Consider the following 12,034-nt stretch of genomic DNA (forward strand, 5'->3'; position numbering starts at 1 on the left):
CCTCTACTCCAGGATATAGTAAACTATATGTCCCCTCTACTCCAGGATATATTAAACTATATGTCCCCTCTACTCCAGGATATATTAAACTATATGTCCCCTCTACTCCAGGATATAGTAAACTATGTGTCCCCTCTACTCCAGGATATAGTAAACTATATGCCTCCTCCAGGATATAGTAAACTATATGTCCCCTCTACTCCTGGATATAGTAAACTATATGTCCCCTCTACTACAGGATATAGTAAACTATATGCCCCCTCTACTCCAGGATATATTAAACTATATGTCCCCTCTACTCCAGGATATAGTTAACTATGTGTCCCCTCTACTCCAGGATATAGTAAACTATATGCCTCCTCCAGGATATAGTAAACTATATGTCCCCTCTACTCCTGGATATAGTAAACTATATGTCCCCTCTACTCCTGGATATAGTAAACTATATGTCCCCTCTACTCCAGGATATAGTAAACTATATGTCTCCTCTACTCCAGGATATAGTAAACTATATGTCCCCTCTACTCCAGGATATAGTAAACTATATGTCCCCTCTACTCCAGGATATAGTAAACTATATGTCTCCTCTACTCCAGGATATAGTAAACTATATGTCCCCTCTACTCCAGGATATAGTAAACTATATGTCCCCTCTACTCCAGGATATAGTAAACTATATGTCCCCTCTACTCCAGGATATATTAAACTATATGTCCCCTCTACTCCAGGATATATTAAACTATATGTCCCCTCTACTCGAGGATATATTAAACTATATGTCCCCTCTACTCCAGGATATATTCAACTATATGTCCCCTCTACTCCAGGATATAGTCAACTATATGTCCCCTCTACTCCAGGATATAGTAAACTATATGTCCCCTCTACTCCAGGATATAGTCAACTATATGTCCCCTCTACTCCAGGATATAGTAAACTATATGTCCCCTCTACTCCAGGATATAGTCAACTATATGTCCCCTCTACTCCAGGACATAGTAAACTATACGTCTCCTCTACTCCAGGATATAGTTAACTATATGTCCCCTCTACCAGGATATAGTTAACTATATGTCCCCTCTACTCCAGGATATAGTAAACTATATGTCCCCTCTACTCCAGGATATAGTAAACTATATGTCCCCTCTACTCCAGGATATAGTAAACTATATGTCCCCTCTACTCCAGGATATATTAAACTATATGTCCCCTCTACTCCAGGATATATTAAACTATATGTCCCCTCTACTCCAGGATATAGTAAACTATATGTCCCCTCTACTCCAGGATATAGTAAACTATATGTCCCCTCTACTCCAGGATATAGTAAACTATATGTCCTCCTGGATATAGTAAACTATATGTCCCCTCTACAGGATATAGTAAACTATATGTCCCCTCTACTCCAGGATATATTAAACTATATGTCCCCTCTACTCCAGGATATAGTAAACTATGTGTCCCCTCTACTCCAGGATATAGTAAACTATATGCCTCCTCCAGGATATAGTAAACTATATGTTCACTCTACTCCTGGATATAGTAAACTATATGTCCCCTCTACTCCTGGATATAGTAAACTATATGTCCCCTCTACTCCAGGATATAGTAAACTATATGTCTCCTCTACTCCAGGATATAGTAAACTATATGTCCCCTCTACTCCAGGATATAGTAAACTATATGTCCCCTCTACTCCAGGATATAGTAAACTATATGTCTCCTCTACTCCAGGATATAGTAAACTATATGTCCCCTCTACTCCAGGATATAGTAAACTATATGTCCCCTCTACTAGGATATAGTAAACTATATGTCCCCTCTACTCCAGGATATATTAAACTATATGTCCCCTCTACTCCAGGATATATTAAACTATATGTCCCCTCTACTCCAGGATATATTAAACTATATGTCTCCTCTACTGGATATAGTAAACTATATGTCTCCTCTACTCCAGGATATAGTAAACTATATGTCTCCTCTTCTCCAGGATATAGTAAACTATATGTCTCCTCTACTCCAGGATATAGTAAACTATATGTCTCCTCTACTCCAGGATATAGTAAACTATATGTCCCCTCTACTCCTGGATATAGTCAACTATATGTCTCCTCTACTCCTGGATATAGTAAACTATATGTCCCCTCTTCTCCAGGATATAGTAAACTATATGTCCCCTCTACTCCAGGATATAGTAAACTATATGTCCCCTCTACTCCAGGATATAGTAAACTATATGTCCCCTCTACTCCAGGATATAGTAAACTATATGTCCCTTCTACTCCAGGATATAGTAAACTATATGTCCCCTCTACTCCAGGATATAGTAAACTATATGTCCCCTCTACTCCAGGATATATTAAACTATATGTCCCCTCTACTCCAGGATATAGTCAACTATATGTCCCCTCTACTCCAGGATATAGTCAACTATATGTCCCCTCTACTCCAGGATATAGTCAACTATATGTCCCCTCTACTCCAGGATATAGTCAACTGGATATAGTCAACTATATGTCCCCTCTACTCCAGGATATAGTAAACTATATGTCCCCTCTACTCCAGGATATAGTAAACTATATGTCCCCTCTACTCCAGGATATAGTAAACTATATGTCCCCTCTACTCCAGGATATAGTAAACTATATGTCCCCTCTACTCCAGGATATAGTCAACTATATATGTCCCCTCTACTCCAGGATATAGTAAACTATATGTCCCCTCTACTCCAGGATATAGTCAACTATATGTCCCCTCTACTCCAGGATATAGTAAACTATACGTCTCCTCTACTCCAGGATATAGTTAACTATATGTCCCCTCTACTCCAGGATATAGTAAACTATATGTCCCCTCTACTCCAGGATATAGTAAACTATATGTCCCCTCTACTCCAGGATATATTAAACTATATGTCCCCTCTACTCCAGGATATAGTAAACTATGTGTCCCCTCTACTCCAGGATATAGTAAACTATATGCCTCCTCCAGGATATAGTAAACTATATGTCCCCTCTACTCCTGGATATAGTAAACTATATGTCCCCTCTACTCCAGGATATAGTAAACCATATGTCCCCTCTACTACAGGATATAGTAAACTATATGTCCCCTCTACTCCAGGATATATTAAACTATATGTCCCCTCTACTCCAGGATATAGTAAACTATGTGTCCCCTCTACTCCAGGATATAGTAAACTATATGCCTCCTCCAGGATATAGTAAACTATATGTCCCCTCTACTCCTGGATATAGTAAACTATATGTCCCCTCTACTCCAGGATATAGTAAACTATATGTCCCCTCTACTCCAGGATATAGTAAACTATATGTCCCCTCTACTCCACGATATAGTAAACTATATGTCTCCTCTACTCCAGGATATAGTAAACTATATGTCCCCTCTACTCCAGGATATAGTAAACTACATGTCCCCTCTACTCCAGGATATAGTAAACTATATGTCCCCGCTACTCCAGGATATAGTAAACTATATGTCCCCTCTACTCCAGGATATATTAAACTATATGTCCCCTCTACTCCAGGATATATTAAACTATATGTCCCCTCTACTCCAGGATATAGTAAACTATATGTCCCCTCTACTCCAGGATATATTAAACTATATGTCCCCTCTACTCCAGGATATAGTAAACTATATGTCCCCTCTCCTCCCATGTCTACTCCTGGATATAGTTAACTATATGTCCCCTCTACTCCAGGATATATTAAACTATATGTCCCCTCTACTCCAGGATATAGTAAACTATATGTCCCCTCTACTCCAGGATATATTCAACTATATGTCCCCTCTCCTCCAGGATATATTAAACTATATGTCCCCTCTCCTCCAGGATATAGTAAACTATATGTCCCCTCTACTCCAGGATATATTAAACTATATGTCCCCTCTACTCCAGGATATAGTAAACTATATGTCCTCTCTCCTCCAGGATATATTAAACTATATGTCCTCTCTCCCATGTCTCCTCCAGGATATATTAAACTATATGTCCCCTCTCCTCCAGGATATATTCAACTATATGTCCTCTCTCCCATGTCTCCTCCAGGATATAGTAAACTATATGTCCCCTCTACTCCAGGATATAGTAAACTATATGTCCCCTCTCCTCCCATGTCTCCTCCAGGATATATTAAACTATATGCCCCCTCTACTCCAGGATATAGTAAACTATATGTCCCCTCTCCTCCCATGTCTCCTCCAGGATATATTAAACTATATGTCCCCTCTACTCCAGGATATAGTAAACTATATGTCCCTCTCCTCCCATGTCTCCTCCAGGATATAGTTAACTATATGTCCCCTCTACTCCAGGATATAGTAAACTATATGTCCTCTCTCCCATGTCTCCTCCAGGATATAGTTAACTATATGTCCCCTCTACTCCAGGATATATTAAACTATATATCCCCTCTCCCATGTCTCCTCCAGGATATAGTTAACTATATGTCCCCTCTACTCCAGGATATAGTAAACTATATGTCCCCTCTACTCCAGGATATATTAAACTATATGTCCCCTCTACTCCAGGATATAGTAAACTATATGTCCCCTCTACTCCAGGATATATTAAACTATATGTCCCCTCTACTCCAGGATATATTAAACTATATGTCCCCTCTACTCCAGGATATAGTAAACTATATGTCCCCTCTACTCCAGGATATATTAAACTATATGTCCCCTCTACTCCAGGATATATTAAACTATATGCCTCCCCCAGGATATAGTAAACTATATGTCCCCTCTACTCCCACCTCTACTCCAGGTTATAGTAAACTATATATCCTCTCTCCCATGTCTCCTCCAGGATATAGTTAACTATATGTCCTCTCTCCCATGTCTCCTCCAGGATATAGTTAACTATATGTCCTCTCTCCCATGTCTCCTCCAGGATATAGTAAACTATATGTCCCCTCTACTCCAGGATATAGTAAACTATATGTCCTCTCTCCCATGTCTCCTCCAGGATATATTAAACTATATGTCCCCTCTACTCCAGGATATAGTAAACTATATGTCCTCTCTCCCATGTCTCCTCCAGGATATAGTAAACTATATGTCCCCTCTACTCCAGGATATAGTAAACTATATGTCCCTTCTACTCCAGGATATAGTAAACTATATGTCCCCTCTACTCCAGGATATAGTAAACTATATGTCCCCTCTACTCCAGGATATATTAAACTATATGTCCCCTCTACTCCAGGATATAGTCAACTATATGTCCCCTCTACTCCAGGATATAGTCAACTATATGTCCCCTCTACTCCAGGATATAGTCAACTATATGTCCCCTCTACTCCTGGATATAGTCAACTATATGTCCCCTCTACTCCAGGATATAGTAAACTATATGTCCCCTCTACTCCAGGATATAGTAAACTATATGTCCCCTCTACTCCAGGATATAGTAAACTATATGTCCCCTCTACTCCAGGATATAGTAAACTATATGTCCCCTCTACTCCAGGATATAGTCAACTATATATGTCCCCTCTACTCCAGGATATAGTAAACTATATGTCCCCTCTACTCCAGGATATAGTCAACTATATGTCCCCTCTACTCCAGGATATAGTAAACTATACGTCTCCTCTACTCCAGGATATAGTTAACTATATGTCCCCTCTACTCCAGGATATAGTAAACTATATGTCCCCTCTACTCCAGGATATAGTAAACTATATGTCCCCTCTACTCCAGGATATAGTAAACTATATGTCCCCTCTACTCCAGGATATATTAAACTATATGTCCCCTCTACTCCAGGATATAGTAAACTATGTGTCCCCTCTACTCCAGGATATAGTAAACTATATGCCTCCTCCAGGATATAGTAAACTATATGTCCCCTCTACTCCTGGATATAGTAAACTATATGTCCCCTCTACTCCAGGATATAGTAAACCATATGTCCCCTCTACTACAGGATATAGTAAACTATATGTCCCCTCTACTCCAGGATATATTAAACTATATGTCCCCTCTACTCCAGGATATAGTAAACTATGTGTCCCCTCTACTCCAGGATATAGTAAACTATATGCCTCCTCCAGGATATAGTAAACTATATGTCCCCTCTACTCCTGGATATAGTAAACTATATGTCCCCTCTACTCCAGGATATAGTAAACTATATGTCCCCTCTACTCCAGGATATAGTAAACTATATGTCCCCTCTACTCCAGGATATAGTAAACTATATGTCTCCTCTACTCCAGGATATAGTAAACTATATGTCCCCTCTACTCCAGGATATAGTAAACTACATGTCCCCTCTACTCCAGGATATAGTAAACTATATGTCCCCGCTTACTCCAGGATATAGTAAACTATATGTCCCCTCTACTCCAGGATATATTAAACTATATGTCCCCTCTACTCCAGGATATATTAAACTATATGTCCCCTCTACTCCAGGATATAGTAAACTATATGTCCCCTCTACTCCAGGATATATTAAACTATATGTCCCCTCTACTCCAGGATATAGTAAACTATATGTCCCCTCTCCTCCCATGTCTACTCCTGGATATAGTTAACTATATGTCCCCTCTACTCCAGGATATATTAAACTATATGTCCCCTCTACTCCAGGATATAGTAAACTATATGTCCCCTCTACTCCAGGATATATTCAACTATATGTCCCCTCTCCTCCAGGATATATTAAACTATATGTCCCCTCTCCTCCAGGATATAGTAAACTATATGTCCCCTCTACTCCAGGATATATTAAACTATATGTCCCCTCTACTCCAGGATATAGTAAACTATATGTCCTCTCTCCTCCAGGATATATTAAACTATATGTCCTCTCTCCCATGTCTCCTCCAGGATATATTAAACTATATGTCCCTCTCCTCCAGGATATATTCAACTATATGTCCTCTCTCCCATGTCTCCTCCAGGATATAGTAAACTATATGTCCCCTCTACTCCAGGATATAGTAAACTATATGTCCCCTCTCCTCCCATGTCTCCTCCAGGATATATTAAACTATATGCCCCCTCTACTCCAGGATATAGTAAACTATATGTCCCCTCTCCTCCCATGTCTCCTCCAGGATATATTAAACTATATGTCCCCTCTACTCCAGGATATAGTAAACTATATGTCCCCTCTCCTCCCATGTCTCCTCCAGGATATAGTTAACTATATGTCCCCTCTACTCCAGGATATAGTAAACTATATGTCCTCTCTCCCATGTCTCCTCCAGGATATAGTTAACTATATGTCCCCTCTACTCCAGGATATATTAAACTATATATCCCCTCTCCCATGTCTCCTCCAGGATATAGTTAACTATATGTCCCCTCTACTCCAGGATATAGTAAACTATATGTCCCCTCTACTCCAGGATATATTAAACTATATGTCCCCTCTACTCCAGGATATAGTAAACTATATGTCCCCTCTACTCCAGGATATATTAAACTATATGTCCCCTCTACTCCAGGATATATTAAACTATATGTCCCCTCTACTCCAGGATATAGTAAACTATATGTCCCCTCTACTCCAGGATATATTAAACTATATGTCCCCTCTACTCCAGGATATATTAAACTATATGCCTCCCCCAGGATATAGTAAACTATATGTCCCCTCTACTCCCACCTCTACTCCAGGTTATAGTAAACTATATGTCCTCTCTCCCATGTCTCCTCCAGGATATAGTTAACTATATGTCCTCTCTCCCATGTCTCCTCCAGGATATAGTAAACTATATGTCCCCTCTACTCCAGGATATAGTAAACTATATGTCCTCTCTCCCATGTCTCCTCCAGGATATAGTAAACTATATGTCCCCTCTACTCCAGGATATAGTAAACTATATGTCCTCTCTCCCATGTCTCCTCCAGGATATAGTAAACTATATGTCCCCTCTACTCCAGGATATAGTAAACTATATGTCCTCTCTCCCATGTCTACTCCAGGATATAGTAAACTATATGTCCCCTCTACTCCAGGATATAGTAAACTATATGTCCTCTCTCCCATGTCTACTCCAGGATATAGTAAACTATATGTCCCCTCTACTCCCACCTCTACTCCAGGATATAGTAAACTATATGTCCTCTCTCCCATGTCTCCTCCAGGATATAGTAAACTATATGTCCCCTCTACTCCAGGATATAGTAAACTATATGTCCTCTCTCCCATGTCTCCTCCAGGATATAGTTAACTATATGTCCTCTCTCCCATGTCTCCTCCAGGATATAGTTAACTATATGTCCTCTCTCCCATGTCTCCTCCAGGATATATTAAACTATATGTCCCTCTACTCCAGGATATAGTAAACTATATGTCCCCTCTACTCCATGATATAGTAAACTATATGTCCCCTCTACTCCAGGATATAGTAAACTATATGTCCCCTCTACTCCAGGATATATTCAACTATATGTCCCCTCTACTCCAGGATATAGTAAACTATATGTCCTCTCTCCCATGTCTCCTCCAGGATATAGTAAACTATATGTCCCCTCTCCTCCAGGATATATTAAACTATATATCCTCTCTCCCATGTCTCCTCCAGGATATAGTAAACTATATGTCCCCTCTCCTCCAGGATATATTAAACTATATGTCCCCTCTACTCCAGGATATATTAAACTATATGTCCTCTCTCCCATGTCTCCTCCAGGATATAGTAAACTATATGTCCCCTCTCCTCCAGGATATATTAAACTATATATCCTCTCTCCCATGTCTCCTCCAGGATATAGTAAACTATATGTCCCCTCTACTCCAGGATATAGTAAACTATATGTCCCCTCTACTCCAGGATATAGTAAACTATATGTCCCCTCTACTCCAGGATATATTAAACTATATGTCCCCTCTACTCCAGGATATAGTAAACTATATGTCCCCTCTACTCCAGGATATATTAAACTATATGTCCCCTCTACTCCAGGATATAGTAAACTATATGTCCCCTCTACTCCAGGATATATTAAACTATATGTCCCCTCTACTCCAGGATATAGTAAACTATATGTCCCCTCTACTCCAGGATATAGTAAACTATATGTCCCCTCTACTCCAGGATATAGTAAACTATATGTCCCCTCTACTCCAGGATATAGTAAACTAAATGTCCCCTCTACTCCAGGATATAGTAAAATATATGTCCCCTCTACTCCAGGATATAGTAAACTATATGTCTCCTCTACTCCAGGATATAGTAAACTATATGTCCCCTCTCCTCCAGGATATAGTAAACTACATGTCCTCTCTCCCATGTCTACTCCAGGATATAGTAAACTATATGTCCCCTCTACTCCCACCTCTACTCCAGGTTATAGTAAACTATATATCCTCTCTCCCATGTCTCCTCCAGGATATAGTTAACTATATGTCCTCTCTCCCATGTCTCCTCCAGGATATAGTTAACTATATGTCCTCTCTCCCATGTCTCCTCCAGGATATAGTTAACTATATGTTCTCTCTCCCATGACTCCTCCAGGATATAGTAAACTATATGTCCCCTCTACTCCAGGATATAGTAAACTATATGTCCTCTCTCCCATGTCTCCTCCAGGATATATTCAACTATATGTCCTCTCTCCCATGTCTCCTCCAGGATATAGTAAACTATATGTCCCCTCTCCTCCAGGATATATTAAACTATATATCCTCTCTCCCATGTCTCCTCCAGGATATAGTAAACTATATGTCCCCTCTCCTCCAGGATATATTAAACTATATGTCCCCTCTACTCCAGGATATATTAAACTATATGTCCCCTCTACTCCAGGATATAGTAAACTATATGTCCTCTCTCCCATGTCTCCTCCAGGCTTTAGTAAACTACATGTCCCCTCTACTCCCACCTCTACTCCAGGTTATAGTAAACTATATGTCCTCTCTCCCATGTCTACTCCAGGATATAGTAAACTATATGTCCCCTCTACTCCCACCTCTACTCCAGGATATAGTAAACTATATGTCCTCTCTCCCATGTCTCCTCCAGGATATAGTAAACTATATGTCCCCTCTACTCCAGGATATAGTAAACTATATGTCCTCTCTCCCATGTCTCCTCCAGGATATAGTTAACTATATGTCCTCTCTCCCATGTCTCCTCCAGGATATAGTTAACTATATGTCCTCTCTCCCATGTCTCCTCCAGGATATAGTTAACTATATGTCCTCTCTCCCATGTCTCCTCCAGGATATATTAAACTATATGTCCCCTCTACTCCAGGATATAGTAAACTATATGTCCCCTCTACTCCAGGATATAGTAAACTATATGTCCCCTCTACTCCAGGATATAGTAAACTATATGTCCCCTCTACTCCAGGATATATTCAACTATATGTCCCCTCTACTCCAGGATATAGTAAACTATATGTCCTCTCTCCCATGTCTCCTCCAGGATATAGTAAACTATATGTCCCCTCTCCTCCAGGATATATTAAACTATATATCCTCTCTCCCATGTCTCCTCCAGGATATAGTAAACTATATGTCCCCTCTCCTCCAGGATATATTAAACTATATGTCCCCTCTACTCCAGGATATATTAAACTATATGTCCTCTCTCCCATGTCTCCTCCAGGATATAGTAAACTATATGTCCCCTCTCCTCCAGGATATATTAAACTATATATCCTCTCTCCCATGTCTCCTCCAGGATATAGTAAACTATATGTCCCCTCTACTCCAGGATATAGTAAACTATATGTCCCCTCTACTCCAGGATATAGTAAACTATATGTCCCCTCTACTCCAGGATATATTAAACTATATGTCCCCTCTACTCCAGGATATAGTAAACTATATGTCCCCTCTACTCCAGGATATATTAAACTATATGTCCCCTCTACTCCAGGATATAGTAAACTATATGTCCCCTCTACTCCAGGATATATTAAACTATATGTCCCCTCTACTCCAGGATATAGTAAACTATATGTCCCCTCTACTCCAGGATATAGTAAACTATATGTCCCCTCTACTCCAGGATATAGTAAACTATATGTCCCCTCTACTCCAGGATATAGTAAACTAAATGTCCCCTCTACTCCAGGATATAGTAAAATATATGTCCCCTCTACTCCAGGATATAGTAAACTATATGTCTCCTCTACTCCAGGATATAGTAAACTATATGTCCCCTCTCCTCCAGGATATAGTAAACTACATGTCCTCTCTCCCATGTCTACTCCAGGATATAGTAAACTATATGTCCCCTCTACTCCCACCTCTACTCCAGGTTATAGTAAACTATATATCCTCTCTCCCATGTCTCCTCCAGGATATAGTTAACTATATGTCCTCTCTCCCATGTCTCCTCCAGGATATAGTTAACTATATGTCCTCTCTCCCATGTCTCCTCCAGGATATAGTTAACTATATGTTCTCTCTCCCATGACTCCTCCAGGATATAGTAAACTATATGTCCCCTCTACTCCAGGATATAGTAAACTATATGTCCTCTCTCCCATGTCTCCTCCAGGATATATTCAACTATATGTCCTCTCTCCCATGTCTCCTCCAGGATATAGTAAACTATATGTCCCCTCTCCTCCAGGATATATTAAACTATATATCCTCTCTCCCATGTCTCCTCCAGGATATAGTAAACTATATGTCCCCTCTCCTCCAGGATATATTAAACTATATGTCCCCTCTACTCCAGGATATATTAAACTATATGTCCCCTCTACTCCAGGATATAGTAAACTATATGTCCTCTCTCCCATGTCTCCTCCAGGCTTTAGTAAACTACATGTCCCCTCTACTCCCACCTCTACTCCAGGTTATAGTTAACTATATGTCCCCTCTCCCATGTCTCCTCCAGGATATATGCTTGAGCCTGACCATGAGAAGAGACCAGACATCTATCAAGTGTCCTACTTTGCCTTCAAGTTAGCTGGAAAGGAGTGCCCTGTGCCAAATCTCTTTGTAAGTCGCTGTTCATTGATTGTGACAGATGTGTTTTGTATTATAAGTGAAATGAAGACCCGTGTCTGGAGAAGTTGGGTG

General features: G+C 40.0%; 2 protein-coding genes across 3 annotated transcripts in view; one reads left to right on the forward strand and one right to left on the reverse strand.

Annotated features, from left to right (window-relative positions):
- The window catches only part of LOC135513724 (anthrax toxin receptor 2-like), a 1,178,227-nt gene that overhangs the window by 457,468 nt on the left and 708,725 nt on the right, over positions 1-12,034 (reverse strand). The window lies entirely within an intron of this gene.
- LOC135513722 (BMP-2-inducible protein kinase-like) overlaps positions 1-12,034 on the forward strand; it is a 124,707-nt gene that overhangs the window by 77,241 nt on the left and 35,432 nt on the right. For both annotated transcript variants that reach the window (XM_064936608.1, XM_064936609.1), the window contains exon 8: positions 11,850-11,953. In XM_064936608.1, coding sequence (XP_064792680.1) covers positions 11,850-11,953 — 104 coding nt within the window. The remainder of the gene's footprint in view (positions 1-11,849; positions 11,954-12,034) is intronic.

Source organism: Oncorhynchus masou, chromosome 25 (assembly GCF_036934945.1).
Source record: "Oncorhynchus masou masou isolate Uvic2021 chromosome 25, UVic_Omas_1.1, whole genome shotgun sequence".
NCBI classification, from domain to species: domain Eukaryota; kingdom Metazoa; phylum Chordata; class Actinopteri; order Salmoniformes; family Salmonidae; genus Oncorhynchus; species Oncorhynchus masou.